The sequence below is a fragment of the Leucoraja erinacea genome, chromosome 10 (genome assembly GCF_028641065.1).
Source record: "Leucoraja erinacea ecotype New England chromosome 10, Leri_hhj_1, whole genome shotgun sequence".
NCBI lineage: Eukaryota > Metazoa > Chordata > Chondrichthyes > Rajiformes > Rajidae > Leucoraja > Leucoraja erinaceus.
Window position 1 is genome coordinate 57,105,744 of NC_073386.1, and position 20,494 is coordinate 57,126,237.

At 48.7% G+C, this 20,494-nt stretch overlaps 1 protein-coding gene across 1 annotated transcript in view; it reads left to right on the forward strand.

The window, feature by feature from the left end:
* Positions 1-16,875, forward strand: part of LOC129700666 (single-stranded DNA-binding protein 3-like) — a 35,160-nt gene extending 18,285 nt beyond the window's left edge. The window contains exons 5-10 of the mRNA XM_055641247.1: positions 6,669-6,735; positions 6,820-6,893; positions 8,157-8,245; positions 8,557-8,605; positions 14,412-14,447; positions 15,670-16,875. Of these exons, the coding sequence (XP_055497222.1) occupies positions 6,669-6,735; positions 6,820-6,893; positions 8,157-8,245; positions 8,557-8,605; positions 14,412-14,447; positions 15,670-15,777 (423 nt within the window). The 3' untranslated portion in view covers positions 15,778-16,875. The remainder of the gene's footprint in view (positions 1-6,668; positions 6,736-6,819; positions 6,894-8,156; positions 8,246-8,556; positions 8,606-14,411; positions 14,448-15,669) is intronic.
* The last annotated feature ends 3,619 nt before the right edge of the window (positions 16,876-20,494 follow it).

Consider the following 20,494-nt stretch of genomic DNA (forward strand, 5'->3'; position numbering starts at 1 on the left):
GTCCGTGTGAGAGTCAAGGGTGGCCTGGGCTGCAAACGCCTTCCAGTCAGTGTTTCCAAAACACTGCTGAAGTGTGAAGTCCGCTTCCTCTGACCAGACTTTAACTGTCCTTACAGTTGGTTTAACCCGTCTGATGAGTGGGGAGTACTTAGGGAGCAGGAACAATGAGACGTGATCAGACTGACCAAGGTGGGGGAGGGGGATGGCTTTGTAAGCTTCAGCCATGTTGGTGTAGACTTTGTCCAGTGTCTTGTCTACTCTAGTGGGGAAGGATACATGTTGGTGGAATTAGGGGAGTACAGTCTTCAGGTTGGAGTGATTGAAGTCACCCGCAACAATGAAGGCTGCCTCGGGGTTGTGAGTCTGTTGTTTGCTAATGGCAGTATGCAGCTCTTTCATTGCAAGCTTGGCATTAGCATCAGGAGGGATGTAGGCTGCAGTCACAACAGTGGAGGTGAACTCTCTGGGCAGATAGAACGGTCTGCATCTAACCAAGAGGAATTCAAGGTTAGCTGAGCAGTGACTCTCGATGATGGTGGAGTCCGTGCACCATGCTTTGTTTACATAAATGCACAGACCCCCCCCTCCGGTCTTACCAGAGTCTGATGTCCTGTCCGCTCGGAGTAAATGACGCCCCGATAGCTGGATGGCGCTGTCAGGAACGTCAGTGTTGAGCCAAGTTTCAGTGAAGATCAAGATGTTGCAGTCCTTGATCCGGTTGTGGGAGGTGATCCTTAGCCGGAGTTCATCCATTTTGTTTGCCAGTGAGCGCACGTTGGTGAGGAAAAGGCTAGGAATCGCTGCCCTGTGAGGGGCTAGCTCTAACCTGGCCTTTAACCCACCTCTGCGTCCCTGGCGGTGTTTTCGTACCCGTCGCCGTCTGTTGGTGCTTCTGGTGGGCCGAGCTGGCTTGGTGCGCGCTGGTGTTCTGCCGCTCCGTTGCTCCGCGTCTGCGTTACTCCGCAGGCGGTCTTCAGCCCCGCGGCTCTGCTGATGGTCTCCAGCCCCGGGGCCTACCTGGCGTTCTCCAGCTCCATGGGTCGGGTGGTGGTCTCCAGCTCCACGGGTCGGGTGGTGGTCTCCAGCTCCACGGGTCGGGTGGCGTTCTCCAGCTCCACGGGTCGGGTGGTGGTCTCCAGCTCCACGGGTCGGGTGGCGTTCTCCAGCTCCATGGGTCGGGTGGTGGTCTCCAGCTCCCCGGGTCGGGTGGTGGTCTCCAGCTCCACGGGTCGGGTGGAGGTCTCCAGCTCCACGGGTCGGGTGGCGGTCTCCAGCTCCACGGGTCGGGTGGTGGTCTCCAGCTCCACGGGTCGTGGTGGTCTCCAGCTCCACGAGTCGGGTGGTGGTCTCCAGCTCCACGGGTCGGGTGGTGGTCTCCAGGTCGGGTCGGGTGGTGGTCTCCAGCTCCACGGGTCGGGTGGTGGTCTCCAGCTCCACGGGTCGGGTGGTGGTCTCCAGCTCCACGGGTCGGGTGGTGGTCTCCAGCTCCACGGGTCGGGTGGTGGTCTCCAGCTCCACGGGTCGGGTGGTGGTCTCCAGCTCCACGGCGTTCTCCAGCTCCGCGGCGTTCTCCAGCTCCACGGCGTTCTCCAGCTCCGGGACTCACCTGGCGTTCACCAGCTCCGCGGGACGGTTGGGCTCCGGGGATCGGGTGAGTACCGGGAGTCGGGCCAGGACCGGGGGTCGGGTCAGGGCCGGGGATCGGTGAGACCGGGAGTCGGGCGTGGGTCGGGGGGGGTCGGGGGGTCGGGGGTAGGGTCAGGGCCGGGGATAGGGCGGGGGCCGGGAGTCGGGCGAGGACGGGGGATGACCGGGAGTGAGGGCGGGCCAGGGCCAGGGATCCGGTGAGGACCGGGAGTCGGGTGAGGGCCGGGAGTCGGGCGAGGGCCGGGGGTCGGGTCAGGGCCGGGAGTCGGGGGAGGACCGGGGGTCGGGTGAGGGCCGGGGATCGGGCGTGGGCCGGGAGGGCCGGGGATCGGGTGAGGACCGGGGGTCGGGCGTGGGCCGGGAGTCGGGCGAGGACCGGGGATCCGGTGAGGACCGGGGATCCGGTGAGGGCCGGGCGTCGGGCGTGGGCCGGGAGTCGGGCGTGGGCCGGGAGTCGGGCGTCGGGCGAGGACCGGGGATCGGGCGAGGACCGGGGATCCGGTGAGGGCCGGGAGTCGGGCGAGGACCGGGGGTCGGGTCAGGGCCGGGGATCGGGCGAGAACCGGGAGTCGGGCGAGGGCCGAGGGTCGGTTGGGCTCCGCGGGTCGGATGGCGGTCTCCAACCCCGCGACTCACCTGGCGGTCTCCAGTCGGGTGCTCTGTTGCTCTGATGAGCTCAGACGGAAGAGGGAAATTGTCCAAAAAGTTGTTGCAGCCGCAGGAACCGAAGTCCAGAAGTTCCTGTCGGCTGTACGAGATGAGTACAAGACTGCTCCGAGTGAGCAGCCTTGAAGCAGGTAAGGGGATCGTTGCTATTTTTCCCATTCTAGGGAGACACAGGGCGTCGCGGTGCGCCCGCGCCGCCGCCATTTTGCCGCCCTTATCCTTATCCTTATCCTTTGCCATTTTCCCCCTTATCCTTAAGCTGTGACCCCTTGTCCTGGACTTCCCTAACATCGGGAACAATCTTCCTGCATCTAGCCTGTCCAACCCCTTAAGAATTTTGTAAGTTCCTATAAGATCCCCTCTCCTAAATTCTAGAGAGTATAAACCAAGTCTATCCAGTCTTTCTTCATAAGACAGTCCTGACATCCCAGGAATCAGTCTGGTGAACCGTCTCTGCACTCCCTCTATGGCAATAATGTCCTTCCTCAGATTTGGAGACCAAAACTGTACGCAATACTCCAGGTGTGGTCTCACCAAGACCCTGTACAACTGCAGTAGAACCTCCCTGCTCCTATACTCAAATCCATTTGCAATGAAAGCTAACATACCATTCGCTTTCTTTACTGCCTGCTGCACCTGCATGCCTACCTTGAATGACTGGTGTACCATGACACCCAGGTCTCGCTGCATCTCCCCCTTTCCCAATCGGCCACCATTTAGATAATAGTCTGCTTTCCCGTTTTTGCCACCAAAATGGATAACCTCACATTTATCCACATTATACTGCATCTGCCAAACATTTGCCCACTCACCCCGCCTATTCAAGTCACCTTGCAGTCTCCTAGCATCCTCCTCACAGTTAACACTGCCCCCCAGCTTAGTGTCATCCGCAAACTTGGAGATATTGCCTTCAATTCCCTCATCCAGATCATTAATATATATTGTAAATAGCTGGGGTCCCAGCACTGAGCCTTGCGGTACCCCACTAGTCACTGCCTGCCATTGTGAAAAGGACCCGTTTACTCCTACTCTTTGCTTCCTGTTTGCCAGCCAGTTCTCTATCCACATCAATACTGAACCCCCAATGCCGTGTGCTTTAAGTTTGTATACTAATCTCTTATGTGGGACCTTGTCGAAAGCCTTCTGGAAGTCCAGATACACCACATTCACTGGTTCTCCCCTATCCACGCTACTAGTTACATCCTCGAAAAATTCTATAAGATTCGTCAGACATGATTTACCTTTCGTAAATCCATGCTGACTTTGTCCAATGATTTCACCACTTTCCAAATGTGCTGCTATCCCATCTTTAATAACTGACTCTAGCAGTTTCCCCACTACCGATGTTAGACTAACTGGTCTGTAATTCCCCATTTGCTCTCTCCCTCCCTTCTTAAAAAGTGGGGTTACGTTTGCTACCCGCCAATCTTCAGGAACTACTCCAGAATCTAAAGAGTTTTGAAAGATTATCACTAATGCATCCAATATTTCTGGAGCTACTTCCTTAAGTACTCTGGGATGCAGCCTATCTGGCCCTGGGGATTTATCGGCCTTTAATCCATTCAATTTACCCAACACCACTTCCCGGCTAACCTGGATTTCACTCAATTGCTCCAACTCCTTTGACCCGCGGTCCCCTGCTATTTCCGGCAAATTATTTATGTCTTCCTTAGTGAAGACGGAACCAAAGTAGTTATTCAATTGGTCCGCCATATCCTTGTTCCCCATGATCAACTCACCTGTTTCTGACTGCAAGGGACCTACATTTGTTTTAACTAATCTCTTTCTTTTCACATATCAATAAAAACTTTTGCAGTCAGTTTTTATGTTTCCTGCCAGTTTTCTTTCATAATCTATTTTCCCTTTCCTAATTAAGCCCTTTGTCCTCCTCTGCTGGTCTTTGAATTTCTCCCAGTCCTCCGGTATGCTGCTTTTTCTGGCTAATTTGTACGCATCATCCTTCGCTTTGATACTATCCCTGATTTCCCTTGTTATCCATGGATGTACTACCTTCCCTGATTTATTCTTTTGCCAAACTGGTATGAACAATTTTTGTAGTTCATCCATGCAGTCTTTAAATGTCTTCCATTGCATATCCACCGTCAACCCTTTTAGAATTAATTGCCAGTCAATCTTGGCCAATTCACGTCTCATACCATCAAAGTTACCTTTCTTTAAGTTCAGAATCATAGTTTCTGAATTAACAATGTCACTCTCCATCCTAGTGAAGAACTCAACCATATTATGGTCACTCTTGCCCAAGGGGGCACGTACAACAAGATTGCTACCTAACCCTTCCTCATTACTCAATACCCAGTCTAAAATAGCCTGCTCTCTCGCTGGTTCCTCTACATGTTGATTTAGATAACTATCCCGCATACATTCCAAGAAATCCTCTTCCTCAGCACCCCTGCCAATTTGATTCACCCAATCTATATGTAGATTGAAGTCACCCATTATAACTTTGCCTTTGTCGCACGCATTTCTAATTTCCTGTTTGATACCATCTCCAACTTCACTACTACTGTTAGGTGGCCTGTACACAACACCCACCAGCGTTTTCTGCCCCTTAGTGTTTCGCAGCTCTACCCATACCGATTCCACATCCTCCAAACTAATGTCCTTCCTTTCCATTGCATTAATCCCCTCTCTAATCAGTAACGCTACCCCACCTCCTGTTCCTTTCTGTCTATCTCTCCTGAATATTGAATACCCTGGATGTTCAGCTCCCAGCCTTGGTCACCCTGGAGCCATGTCTCCGTGATCCCAACTATATCATAGTCATTAATAGCTATCTGCACATTCAACTCATCCACCTTATTACGAATGCTTCTTGCATTGAGACACAAAGCCTTCAGGCTTGTTTTTACAACACTCTTACCCCTTATACAATTATGTTGAAAGGTGGCCCTTTTTGATTTTTGCCCTGGTTTTGTCTGCCTGCCACTTTTACTTTTCAACTTGCTACCTATTTCTTCTACCCTCATTTATCCTGCTGTATCATCTTGTAGAGAATTTATTTCACTGTTCACTGTACCATTAATTCTGGAGTTAACTGCAAACTTACAAATCACATCATCGCCATTATCAACCTAATAATGTGTGCAACAAATGACAGAGGAGGCAGCACTGATCCCTACGGCATGCCATTGGTTTGCATATCTCCAATCTGGAAAAACAACTTCCGTTACGATGTTCTTCCTGCTGCCATCAATCCATTATTTTATACAATTAGCTAAAAGTCTAGATCCCATGGGTTCCAACCTTACGAACCAGCCTACTCTGCGGGACCTTGCCAAAGGCCTTGCTAAAGTCCACATCAATGAAGAAAAGTTGGAGTGTTAAGGGCCTGTCCCACATGGGTGTCATTTGCGCATCACGCGGATGGAACACGAAGATTTTGTACATCCCAAAATTGTAGGGCGCCGCGCGCGACCGCACGTCACTGCCTACGTCACCACGCGCAACGTGTCATGCGTTGTGACGCATAGATGATATTGCGTAAGTTACGCGCAAATGACGCCCAAGTGGGACAGGCCCTTTACTTGGAACATTTGAGAAGATTGTAGATGAAATAAAAAGATTTTTAATCAAAGAGAGCTTCGTAAGCATACTTTCATTAGATGTGTACTTTTTGAATGGATCTGCATTTTGCAATAAATAAATAAATAAACAAATACATGATTAAATAAATAAATATCCCATTCAGTAGCTGAAGGTACAGTTGATCCCTATGCAAGATTTATTTTTGTTTTTGCTTGATTATGGATCCCAGCTGGAATTTGGGTTAGTTTCCAAATTGCCTTGGGGAAACTCCACGAGGGAGGTACGATGTTCAGAAGTGTTTCTGCTTTTCATCGCTATCCAGTGGCCTCCCAGTGTAAAGATTGCTCTCAACACTTTGGATTTTTGATGCTGCCAGCAGTTGAAAACGCAACTTAACACTTGCTACTTTGTTCACACACAAGATGACCACTTGAGCGAAGCATCAGTGGATTCATAATTTTGAGGCGTGGGTAGGAGGAGAAAATCAACTAGGAGAGGAGGGGACACAAAGGAAGAACACAGGAGTTGTTTTGGTGCTTCAGTATATGTCATTTCATGAAACTTTGTTTTTATAATTTCTTCATGATACTTCAAGTGTGCAAGTTAAAATGCTATATTTAGTAAGTTGAATGCAGGAAATCTGCAATGATTCATCCTTTGTAGCCACTCCTACTGTGAACCTGCGCACTTTGCCTTGCCTCGACTCTCCTTCATTAACCATTTGGCACATGAATATCCCTTAAACGCGTTGAGTAGAGGGAGCGTTTGTGAACTTGGATGCAGTTGAGTAATTCTGCAATTGCTTTTAGCCTCCAGGTGGTGTTCCCGGTGCACAGCCATTGCTACCAAACGCATTGGATCCCACACGGCAGCAAGGTGAGATATATTCCCAACTCCATTTAGGAGTCGAAATAAAATTCTGTGGTGTTCACTTAATAATGTTTGTTCTCCCTATTACAGAACATCCTGGTATGGGTGGGCCAATGCAGAGAATGAACCCTCCTCCACGAGGGATGGGCCCAATGGGACAGCAGGTAAGCAGTACAGAAACATCTATCAACTTTTAGTCTTGCAGTACTCGAGGTCATAGGCTCAGAATTAAAGGACATTCTTTTAGGAAGGAGATAAGGAGAAATTAATTTGGTCAGAGGGCGGTGAATCTGTAGAATTCTTTGCCACAGAAGGCTGTGGAGGCCGTCGATGGATATTTTAAAGGCAGGGATAGATAGACTCTTGATTCGTACAGGTGCCAGACGTTATGGGGAGAAGGCAGGAGAATGTGGTTAGGAGAGAGGGATAGATCAGCCATGATTGAATGGCGGAGTAGGCATGATGGGCTGAATGGCCTAATTCTACTCCTATTACTTATGACCTTATGACCTAAGCCCTGGTATGGCTGATTAGCTTCTTCCTGCTTCTATGATGAGTGTTTTATTTTGTTAATTTAGGTTCATGCAGATCAGTTGAAAATGACCCCTTGTTTTCATTTAGTGAAAGTAGTATTTCCAATGGCCACTGAATACACAATGTGCCACTAAAGTCTCAGTTTAATCTTAGTTATCCGGTCTGGATTTGGTCATCTTGGTTGTTCACAGTAGCCTTGATCTCGGGAGATGAGGAACGTAGGCCAGTGAAAGTTCCTGTCTCAGCCCTGGTTCTTTGGATATTATTCTCACTTCTCAGTCAGAAGGTTGGGGGTTCAAATCCAATCCTAAAAAGTGAAGCACTTCTGTTGTATTTTCAGCATATCACACCATTTCCTACCTTCATCTTCTACAGTTCAGTAGGATTTTAAAAATTGCACCTCCAAATGGCAATACTGTTGAAGGTGCAACTTGTAATACACTAAACTGCGGAATTTGAAGGCATGACATGTGTTGTGCATAGGCATGTTCAGCCTCAATTTTGTACTCAATTGGATATTTTTTTCTCGGGTTACCCTTTAATTGCTGATTAGGTATTTTAAGGCAGTTGGGTTGTGGATGGGTATGGGGAGGAAAATCACAATTGATATTTGTGCTTTTATTACTTTACGAAGGGGCTGAATGTGTAGTGCTTATGACACCTGATTACATTTGGGTAGATGCCAGATGATCAAAGTAATTATCCTCTTGGGACTGTAAGATCCCTTTGGGTTTGAAATTACCAAGAAAATGACTGCAAATTGAGACTGAGAATCAGCTTGACATCAGTTGGCACTGTTTTCTTTTGGCACGTATTGGGAATGTGTGTAATAACATTAACTTTTTTTTTCTTCCCTTCCTTGCTCTTCACTGGTTTCCTTCTCGTTATGGTAGTCTGATCCTTGGTTATTGTTGCAGAGCTATGGCGGTTCAATGAGACCTCCACCCAATTCAATAGGTCCCGGCATGGCGGGAATGAACATGTAAGTTTCTTGCTTGTGTTCACATAAATTGTTAAAAAGTGGAGATAAGTAGGTATAAACTTCCAATATATTGTTGATTACAAGGTATTTCCTTTGCTTGCATGACTTCAAACTTGTGAGGGTAAAGACATGTTTATCATTTTTGGTCCTTTTTACTACTTGGATATTATTTTATACAATTTTGAAGCTTGCACCATGGATGGGTTTAGTTGATCTGAAGATTAAAGATAATTGAAGGTTTAATGGAGACTTATAAAGACTTAGTGACACAAAATTGAACCAAGAGTTAAAATAATGTATTTAAATTTCAGGGGTCCCGGGGCTGGACGACCATGGCCTAATCCTTCTAATGCTAACTCAGTGAGTAATACTGCTTTTACATGCTGTTACACATGTGTCACAGTATAGTAATAAGGCGTTTTTCCCAACAGATCCATCTCTGTGTTTGCATTCCACACAGTTTATTGTGTCCTCTACCTTTAATATAACATTCTATTCCTTTATTTATCATCCTTATAAATACCATTTGTCTTAGCCGCTCCGTATGGAAGAGCATAAGAAAATAGGACTTGCCTGCTCAGGCCTCAGCTCCTCATCTGTGGTGGTTCCCCATCATCCTGATCTTACAAAAATGTATTAACTCTTTACCAATGCCCTGTGACCTGGCCTCCGCAACCTGCGGGGTAGAAAGTTCGAGAGATTCACTGCCCTCTGAGAAATTGCAACACTCTCATGGTAATGAAGCACTCGTGAGTTCCTCTTGGATTTTGCAATGCTTTGATGCCTTCAAGTGGGAATAACTTCAAGTCTACACTTCTGCTGACATCAAGATCTCCATTAGATCATCTTGGAAACGTTTGGATTCTATTTGGTATCATCTCATACGGCACAACTCTTTTGCATCCATTTTCTTTGTTACGAATATCTAACAGCCAATGTAATAAAGAACCATATAAAATTGATAACATAGGAGGCCATTTGGCCCATCATGTTAGTGACGGCAGAAAGAGTAATCCCACCTTCCACCACTAGGACTTTTCGTCCATTAAGGATGACCCTCAAAATCTGCCAGATTTACTCGGTCAAGAGTGTACTGTAAGTGGGGGAAGTGAAGGGACTCTGTTAGACAAAAAAAAAGTCAGTCCATCAGTTACGTAAGGGTTCCGTGCCAGGGAAGTGTCCATAAGCCAATTCTCCAAGTCAGAAACACACATTTTCTATAGTAACGCACATCCTATCAGTTTGTGTAAACTTGCTGTAATTTAATTGAGTAGCCACCTTAATTATACCCATAATTAATCTAAAGAACATGTATTGTTTCCAGACACCAGAGAATATTGCTAGCATTAAAAATGATTTACAAATGTATGGAGAATTTGTAGAAAATCAGATTACTGAAAAACAGGTTAATTGTTACCCAGAGAGCCCCTGTACTGGTGCAGTTGGCAAACTTGAAAATTGATCATTCATAAGGATTGAATGGTTTACAGTTTTGAATGCGATGGTTTTGGAGATGGTGGTTGTGGACGCAAGCCAAACCATTATGCAAAGCAACGTAATGCTTTGGCTCCATTTCCACTTCACACTGCATCAGCAGGCCACCATCATAATCAAGGAGCAGTCTCACCCCAGTCACTCCTTCCTCTCCCCTCTCCCATCAGGCAAGAGATACTGAAGTTGGAAAACACATACCTCCAGATTCAGGGAGAGTTTTTTCCCAGCTGTTAAAAAGCACTGGAATAGTGCTCTCGTGCTATTCCAGGTCTTGGGCCTGATGATGGCAGCATAGTAATAATACTGTTCTAAATTGGGATACTCTGGCTTAGAGGGGGACACAGTTTAGAGCACAGAAGTCTCCACTGAGGCAGGGCTTGGATGATCCACAGAATAGAAGCACTTTCTGCTCTTCCAAGTAAATATTAAAGATTCCATAGCTCTACTTTGCTCATTCTGAGTGATGTATGTCTTTAAGAAAGCATGGGATTTTGCGGATAATTCCCGCAGTTATTTATCGAACTTTTGACAGGTGTCCACTGAGTTCAGAATTTTTTTTTTTATTGGGCAGAACCGTGGCAATAAGATGCTGCCTCTCAGCACCAGAGACCTGGGTAAGTCAAGTCAAGTCAAGTTTATTTGTCACATACACATACGAGATGTGCAGTGAAATGAAAGTGGCAATGCTCGCGGACTTTTGTGCAAAAGACAAACAACAAAACAACCAAACAAATTATAAACACAATCATAACACACATATTCTTTTACATAATAAATAATGGAAGGAAAAACGTTCTGTAGAGTTAGTCCCTGGTGAGATAGGCGTTTACAGTCCGAATTGCCTCTGGGAAGAAACTCCTCCTCAACCTCTCCGTTCTCACCGCATGGCAACGGAGGCGTTTGCCTGACCGTAGCAGCTGGAACAGTCCGTTGCAGGGGTGGAAGGGGTCTCCCATGATTTTGTTTGCTCTGGAGTTGCACCTCCTGTTGTATAGTTCCTGCAGGGGGGTGAGTGAAGTTCCCATAGTGCGTTCGGCCGAACGCACTACTCTCTGCAGAGCCTTCTTGTCCTTGGCAGAGCAATTCCCAAACCAGATGGTAATGTTCCCGGACAAGATGCTTTCTACCGCCGCTGCGTAGAAGCACTGGAGGATCCTCGGAGACACTCTGAATTTCCTCAATTGCCTGAGGTGGTAAAGGCGCTGCCTTGCCTTACTCACGAGTGCTGAGGCGTGTGATGCCCATGTCATATCCTCAGAGATGTGGACTCCCAGATATTTGAAACAGTTCACCCTATCCACAGGATCCCCATTTATCCTCAATGGAGTGTACGTCCTCGGATGATGTGCCCTCCTAAAGTCCATGATCAGCTCCTTCGTTTTTTTGATGTTCAAGAGGAGGCTGTTATCCTGGCACCAGAGTGCTAGATCAGCCACCTCCTCCCGGTAGGCCTTCTCATCGTTGTCTGAGATCAGGCCCACCACCACAGTGTCATCAGCAAACTTAATTATTGAATTGGAGCTGAACCTAGCCACACAGTCATGTGTGTACAGGGAGTACAATAGGGGGCTGAGGACGCAACCCTGGGGCGATCCTGTGCTCAGGGTGAGGGACTCCGATGTATTCCCTCCCATCTTGACTACCTGGGGCCTGGCGGTGAGAAAGTCCAGGACCCAGGCACACAGGGAGGTGTTGAGCCCCAATTCCATTAGCTTCCCGGCCAGTCTGGTGGGGACTATCGTGTTGAAGGCTGAACTGTAGTCTATGAACAGCATCCTCACGTAGCCCCCCTTCTGGCTGTCCAGATGGGAGAGAGCGGTGTGCAAGACCTGGGAGACCGCATCGTCCGTGGACCTGTTCGGACGGTATGCGAACTGCAACGGGTCCATGTTCCGAGGGAGGAAGGCGCAGATGTGATTCTTCACCAGCCTCTCAAAGCATTTCATGACTACCGAGGTAAGGGCCACCGGACGGTAGTCATTCAGACAGGCTGGGGAGGCATTTTTTGGTACCGGTACAATGATGGATTTTTTGAAGCAGGCAGGGACCACGGACTTGTCCAGGGAGAGGTTGAATAATGTAGTGAGCACTGGAGCTAGCTGCGTAGCACAGGACTTGAGTACTCGCCCCGAGATGCCATCGGGGCCTGCAGCTTTTCTCGTGTTCACCCGTGTCAGTGCCCTCCTCACGTCGTGCTCGGACAGCGAGAATGTGTGCACATTCCTCCCTTCAGCTTCGGTAGCCAGCCCGCTGGCGGTATTGTCGATAGTCGGCAGACCTGGAGTGGTGTTGCCCCTCTCGAAACGAGCGTAAAAGGAGTTCAGGTCGTCAGCTAGGGAGGTGCCGGCACTTGCGGATGAGGGAGGGGTGCTCCGGTAGTTGGTTACAATCCGTAACCCCTGCCACAGGCTTCTGGTGTCCTGCTGCTCCATCTGTAACTCCATCTTGTCCCTGTACCTTCTCTTTGCGTCCTTCACCGCCCTTCGCAGTCGGTAGGACTCTGCCTTGTAGACGTCCATGTTTCCTGATGCCAGGCCCGAGTTGTAGGCAGCGGTGCGAGCATTCAGGGCCACACGAACAGACCTGTCTACCCAGGGTTTTTGGTTCGGAAAGGTGCTTACCCTTACCGTGGGGACGATGTTGTCGGTTACTGTTGCGATGAAGTCCGTGACTGCTTCCGCGAACTCACTGACGTCACTGGAACTTGCTTCGAACATATTCCAGTCGACATCACTCAGTGCATCTTGCAGCATGGCCTCTGACTGGTCGGACCACCGCTTTACGTCCCTCGTCTCTACCGCTTCCCGAACTATCCTCTGTTTATACTCCGGCAACAGGAAAATAGCAGCGTGGTCAGATTTTCCTAGGGGAGGGAGTGAAACGGCCTTGTAGCCTTTCCTGAACGGTGTGTAGCAGTGGTCCAAAGTTCTCTCCCCCCTGGTGGCACACGTGATGTGTTGGTAGAAGTTCGGCATGACCTTCTTGAGATTTGATTTATTAAAATCTCCAGCCACCACCATAGCCGCATCCGGGTACTTGTTTTGACGTCGACATAGCACATCGTGTAGGGCCGAAAGTGCCACGTCGGTGTCCGCCTGCGGTGGAATGTAGACGGCTGTGACGATCACTGAGCCGAACTCCCGGGGAAGGTAGAATGGGCGGCATGAGATCGTCAGGTGCTCCAGGTCCGGCGAGCAGGAATGGGAAAGCATCTTGATATTTCCAGGGTTGCACCAGTTGTTATTGGTCATGAAGCAGACTCCTCCACCCTTGGATTTCCCAGATGCTTCTGTTCTGTCAGCACGGTGGACAGTGAAGGACTCGGTTGGGCAGATTACCTGATCTGGAATCAGTGAGGTCAGCCATGTTTCAGTCAGGCAGAGGATGTTGCAGTCCCTTATGTCCCGCTGGAATCTGATCCTCGCCCTGAGGTCATCCAGCTTGTTTTCCAGGGACTGGACATTCGCCAGAAGAATGCTGGGCAGAGGGGGACGAAAGGCTTGGGCTTTCAGCCTATTCCGAATCCCCCCCCTAATCATCCTGACTTGGGGCATTGTCCGAATGGAGATTCCACATTCTCCCTCTGATCACATGGGCTTATTCCAGATGCTCCAGTTTCACCCCCTCATCCCAAAGACGAGTTTGTAGGTTAATTGGCCTTTGTCAAGCCCCTAGCATGTCGAGAATGGATGAGAAAGTGGTCTAACATGGAACGAGTAGGAACGGGTGATCGATGGTCGGAATGGAGTTGGCGGGCTGAGGGGTTTGTTTCCACGTTGTATCTCTAGCTTAGACAAGCACGGGGCAAAGTTTCAATTCCCCAGCATGACATTTGGGAATAATGGATAGAAATATTGTCGCCATTTATTTAGTTCCTTCAGACGTTACTGAAAGGTCTGAATAAAAAAAGTAATTAATAATTAAATAGAACATGTTTTATGTATTATTTAAAAACACTGATGGTATTGTGCTTTTTGATAACTTCTTAAACTTAATCGTTGTAATTTTTCACTTTAAGCTGAACAGCCATCTTTTTTTCCTGATGGTGTTGTCAGACAGCTAAATAAGAAACATGGCTGAATCAAATGTCATTCTTGCGGAGGTTTAGTGGGCCCCACCTCTAGCATCTATCATGTGATATCTGCCTGAAGGCACAGAAGTCTTACCCAGGCAGGAAATTATAACATAATTTGGTTATTATTATATTGCTGTTTGAGATTTTTGTACATAAATTGGCTGTTGAGTTTTTATTACATTAATTGCGAGAGTACATAAAATTATTCATTACTTTTGGGGGTGTCATTTGCAAAAGCTGTTACAAAGACATGTCCCTTTGTTGATGCTGATAGGCAGGATTGGGATTATATTAGACAAAGAAAAATCACCTTCACATTAATTGTGCCAAGAGAATTCCAATAAGCAATGCCTGGCAGGATTGTGATAGACCCTAAAGCCATCCTGTAAATAGTTTGACCATGTTTTTGATTGGCTTGCCTGTGAACACAGGACATGTGGACTTCTGAGGATTTATAAAGAGAAGTGTGCCTATGAAGCAACAGGGAAAAAATAATCTCTCACACACACACACTTTATCAAGAGATTTTAAATTTCTGTTCATTGTTAAGCAAGTATGATCTGAAGTCTCTAAATAGTGTTTTTTTTTACTTTGCAGATTCCGTACTCCCCTTCATCTCCTGGTACATATGGGGTATGTATTTGCATTTTTGGGAATATCTTGCATGAGGCAAATAAGTGTAAATGAAGGAAAATGATTTGTCCAAAGCAATTGATGATAGGTAAAAGGTTCACTATTGACTGATCTAAATGAGAAAGTAGAAAGAAGGTAGCTTCTCTCCACACCCAAGGCCAAGTAAAGTATGTCTTGGTAAATTTTTAAAAATGAAGTAATTTGTCTTGGCATTTGGAATCCTACATGTGTTATGTTGGTGGAACTGCTGTCTCACAGCACCGGAGACCTGGGTTTGATCCTGACCTCGGTTGCTGTCTGTGTGGAGCTTGCACGATCTCTCTGTGACTATGTGGGTTTCCCCCGGGTGCTCAGGTTTCCTCCCACACCCCAAAGGATGTGTAGGTTTGAAGGTTAATTGGCCTCCATAAATTGCCCTTGGTGTGTTGGGAGATGATGCGAAAGAAAGTGGGATATCACACAACTAGTGTGAAATGCGAGGACTTGGTGGACGGGTAATTTCAACCAAAGAGGTGCAGGTTTGTACGTCAATTGGCCTCTGTAAATTTTCCCTAGTGTATGGGTGATTGCTGGTCGGCGTGGATTCGGTGGGACGAAGGGCCTGTTTCCACGCTGCATCTCTAACCTAAACCAGAGGGGCAATTCTATGTATTTGATATTTTACTGACTTGCTGGTGTAAAATGCTGAACTTGGTAACTATTTGTCATTGGGTGCAACAGAAAAGTTGTCAAAGCAAAGGGATTTGCCTCCAGTATAAGGTGCTCCAGGTATAACACGTTCAGTATTGCTCCCACTGAAGTTGGCTATGATAATAGAACAACTGGAAAAAAGGTGGGAGTTGCAGCTTTGTGTTAAGTATTGATTGAATTCCATCTGTGACTCGGGCAGAATTGCCCCCCTGGTTTAGGTTAGAGATGCAGGGTGGAAACAGGCCCTTCGTCCCACCGAATCCACGCCGACCAGCAATCACCCATACACTAGTTCTATCCTACTAACTATGGACAATTTACAGAGGCCAATTGACGTACAAACCTGCACCTCTTTGGTTGAAATTATCCCGCAGTTTTGTTTGTGGTCTTTGGAAAAAACCCATGTCTACTGCTTTCTAGTATTCTGTTGAGAGTGTTCAGTGACCCAACAATGCCTTAGCCCAGTTACTGACAGAAGCATAACCCAGACAATCAATGATTCAATCAAAGCTGATGTGCGTTTTGTTCATAGGGGCCCCCTGGTGGCGGAGGTCCTCCAGGAACACCGATAATGCCAAGTCCAGCAGGTACAGCCTCCCTATCTCATTACTCCAGTGTTATAATATTAAATACATGCTAATTTTAACTACTATCTGAGATTTATATTAAAATGTGTGCATTTTCCACATTTTAACCTAAATGCCCTGGCAGTATTTTTTTTCTCTAAGATTGGAACCCTGCCTGCTTTTGCTGCCTGTATTTGCCTGTAAGTGCTGATCACACAGTTTTATCACTGACTGGGAGAAAGCCAACACTATGAAATTAATAATTCTCTATTAATGGGTTGCCACATGTGTTGGCCAAAATAAGTACCCCAAGCTAATTCCCTAAATTGTGTCATCAGCACTCTCAGCATGATTTAATTACCGCCTTAATTGCACAGTGCAGATGCAGTGGCCTCCATAATGTTTGGGACAAAGAACTGTCATTTATTTATTTGCTTCTGTATTCCACAATTTGAGATTTGTAGTAAAAAAACAATCACATGTGGTTAAAGTACACATTGTCAGATTTTAATAAAGGCCATTTTTATACCTTTTGGTTTCACCATGTAGAAATTACAGCTGTGTTTATACATAGTCCCCCCACTTCAGGGCACCATAATGTTTGGGACACAGCAATGTCATGTCAATGAAAGTAGTCATGTTTAGTATTGTGTTGCATATCCTTTGCATGCAATGACTGCTTGAAGTCCGTGATTCATGGACATCACCAGTTGCTGGGCGTCTTCACTGGTGATACTCTGCCAGGCCTGGATTGCAGCCTTCTTTAGCTAATGCTTGTTTTGGGGAAAGTCCCCTTCAGTTTTTTTTCTTCAGCATATAAAACACATGCTATATTGGGTCAGATCGGGTGATTGACAGCCACTAAAGAATTGACCATTTTTTAGCTTTGAAAAACTCATTTGTTGCTTTAGCAGTATGTTTGGGATCATTGTCCTGCTGTAGAATGAACCCGCTGGCCAATACGTTTTGAGGTATTTGTTTGAACTTGAGCAGATAGGATGTGTCTATACACTTCAGAATTCATTAAGCTACTACCATCAGCAGTTGCATCAACAATGAAGATAAGTGAGCCAGTACTGTCAGCAGCCATACATGCCCAGGACATAACATCCCCACCACTGTGTTTCACAGATGAGGTGGTATGCTTTGGATCTTGGGCAGTTCCTCCTCTCCTTCATACTTTGCTCTTGCCATCACTCTGATACAAGTTAATCTTCGTCTCATCTATCCACATGACCTTTTTCCAGAACTATGGTTGCTCTTTTAGGTACTTCTTGGACAATTGTAACCTGCCCATCCTATTTTTGCAGCTAGCCAGTTGTTTGCATCTTGCAGTGTAGCCTTTGTGTTTCTGTTCGCCACCGTGCCCGTGGAGCTGGCGACCACCACCCGACCCGTGGAGCTGGAGACCACCACCCGACCCGTGGAGCTGGAGACCACCACCCGACCCGTGGAGCTGGAGAACGCCACCCGACCCGTGGAGCTGGAGACCACCACCCGACCCGTGGAGCTGGAGACCACCACCCGACCCGTGGAGCTGGAGACCACCACCCAACCCGTGGAGCTGGAGACCACCACCCGACCCGTGGAGCTGGAGAACGCCACCCGACCCGTGGAGCTGGAGACCACCAGCCGACCCGCGGGGCTGGAGACCACCACCCGACCCGTGGAGCTGGAGACCACCACCCGACCCGTGGAGCTGGAGACCACCACCCGACCCGTGGAGCTGGAGACCACCACCCGACCCGTGGAGCTGGAGACCACCACCCGACCCGTGGAGCTGGAGACCACCACCCGACCCGTGGAGCTGGAGACCACCACCCGACCCGTGGAGCTGGAGAACGCCACCCGACCCGTGGAGCTGGAGACCGCCACCCGACCCGTGGAGCTGGAGACCACCACCCGACCCGTGGAGCTGGAGAACGCCAGGTAAGCCCCATGACAATTAAATTGACTCTTGACTCTCTCTTGACTCTTGGCTGGAGACCATCAGCAGAGCCGCGGGGCTGAAGACCGCCTGCGGAGTAACGCAGACGCGGAGCAACGGAGCGGCAGAACACCAGCGCGCACCAAGCCAGCTCGGCCCACCAGAAGCACCAACAGACGGCGACGGGTACGAAAACACCGCCGGGGACGCAGAGGTGGGTTAAAGGCCAGGTTAGAGCTAGCCCCACACAGGGCAGCGATTCCTAGCCTTTTCCTCGCCAACGTGCGCTCACTGGCAAACAAAATGGATGAACTCCGGCTAAGGATCACCTCCCACAACCGGATCAAGGACTGCAACATCTTGATCTTCACTGAAACTTGGCTCAACACTGACGTTCCTGACAGCGCCATCCAGCTATCGGGGCGTCATTTACTCCGAGCGGACAGGACATCAGACTCTGGTAAGACCAGAGGGGGGGGGGGGGGGTCTGTGCATTTATGTAAACAAAGCATGGTGCACGGACTCCACCATCATCGAGAGTCACTGCTCAGCTAACCTTGAATTCCTCTTGGTTAGATGCAGACCGTTCTATCTGCCCAGAGAGTTCACCTCCACTGTTGTGACTGCAGCCTATATCCCTCCTGATGCTAATGCCAAGCTTGCAATGAAAGAGCTGCATACTGCCATTAGCAAACAACAGACGCACAACCCTGAGGCAGCCTTCATTGTTGCGGGTGACTTCGATCACTCCATCCTGAAGACTGTACTCCCCAAATTCCACCAACATGTATCCTTCCCCCCTAGAGTAGACAAGACACTGGACAAAGTCTACACCAATATGGCTGATGCTTACAAAGCCATCCCCCTCCCCCACCTTGGTCAGTCTGATCACGTCTCATTGTTCCTGCTCCCTAAGTACTCCCCACTCATCAGACTGGTTAAACCAACTGTAAGGACAGTTAAAGTCTGGTCAGAGGAAGCGGACTTCACACTTCAGCAGTGTTTTGGAAACACTGACTGGAAGGCGTTTGCAGCCCAGGCCACCCTTGACTCTCACACGGACATTGATTCCTATACATCCTCTGTTCTGGACTTTATAAACTCCACCATCAATAGTGTCACCTCCCTCAAACAGGTGACCATATACCCGAATCAGAAGCCGTGGATGAACAGCGAGGTCAGGCTACTGCTGAAAGCACGGGACACCGCTTTCAGGTCAGGCGATGCTCGAGCCTACAGTTCATCCAGGGCTAACCTGAAGAGGGGCATCGGGAAGGCCAAGCACTGCCATAAGCTCAGGATTGAGGAGCACTTCAACAACAACTCCGACCCCCGACGCATGTGGCAAGGCATCCAGGCCATCACGGACTACAGACCCTCCAACATCACCCCCACATCCAGCGACGCCTCCTTCCTTGAGGAGCTTAATCACTTCTATGGCCGCTTCGACAGGGACAATCTAGAGACAGCCATCAAGGCTGTGCTACCTGCCGATCACCAACCCCTCACACTCACCCCCTACGACGTGTACGTGGCACTGAGTAGGACTAATGCACGTAAGGCTGCTGGCCCTGACGGCATCCCCGGGCGCGTGCTCAGTGCCTGTGCTGCGCAGCTGACAGACGTCTGGACTGACATCTTCAACCTGTCACTTGCCCAAGCAGTTGTCCCCACTTGCCTTAAAGCCACCTCCATCGTGCCAGTGCCAAAACACTCCACTGCGGCAAGCCTCAACGACTTCCGCCCAGTTGCACTTACCCCCATCATCACCAAGTGCTTCGAGAGGCTGGTCCTGGCACACCTCAAAAGCTGCCTACCCCCCACACTGGATCCCTATCAGTTTGCCTCCCGCAAGAACAGGAGTACGGAGGATGCCATCTCAACGGCACTTCACTCCGCCCTCTCCCACCTTGACAACAGAGACACTTATGTAAGAATGCTGTTCATCGATTACAGCTCAGCATTCAACACCATTATTCCATCAAAACTGATCACCAAACTCGGTAACCTGGGCATCGACCCCTCCCTCTGCAACTGGATACTGGACTTTCTAACCAACAGACCCCAGTCTGTGAGGTTAGACAAGCACACCTCTTCAACCCTCACCCTGAACACCGGCGTTCCTCAGGGCTGTGTGCTGAGCCCCCTCCTCTACTCCCTCTTCACCTATGACTGCACACCTGTACATGGTACTAACACCATCATCAAGTATGCAGATGATACAACGGTGATTGGCCTCATCAGCAACAACGATGAGCTGGCCTACAGGGAGGAGGTCCAGCACTTAGCAGCATGGTGCACTGACAACAACCTGGCCCTTAACTCCAAGAAGACCAAGGAGCTCATTGTAGACTTCAGGAAGTCCAGAGGCGGCACGCACACCCCCATCCACATTAACGGGACGGAGGTGGAACGTGTTTCTAGCTTCAGGTTCCTGGGAGTCAACATCTCCGATGACCTCTCTTGGACCCACAATACCTCTACTCTGATCAAGAAGGCTCATCAGCGTCTCTTCTTCCTGAGGAGACTGAAGAAGGTCCATCTGTCTCCTCAGATCCTGGTGAACTTCTACCGCTGCACCACCGAGAGCATCCTTACCAACTGCATCACAGTATGGTATGGCAACTGCTCTGTCTCCGACCGGAAGGCATTGCAGAGGGTGGTGAAAATTGCCCAACGCATCACCGGTTCCACGCTCCCCTCCATTGAGTCTGTCCAAAGCAAGCGCTGTCTGCGGAGGGCGCTCAGCATCGCCAAGGACTGCTCTCACCCCAACCATGGACTGTTTACCCTCCTACCATCCGGGAGGCGCTACAGGTCTCTCCGTTGCCGAACCAGCAGGTCGAGGAACAGCTTCTTTCCGG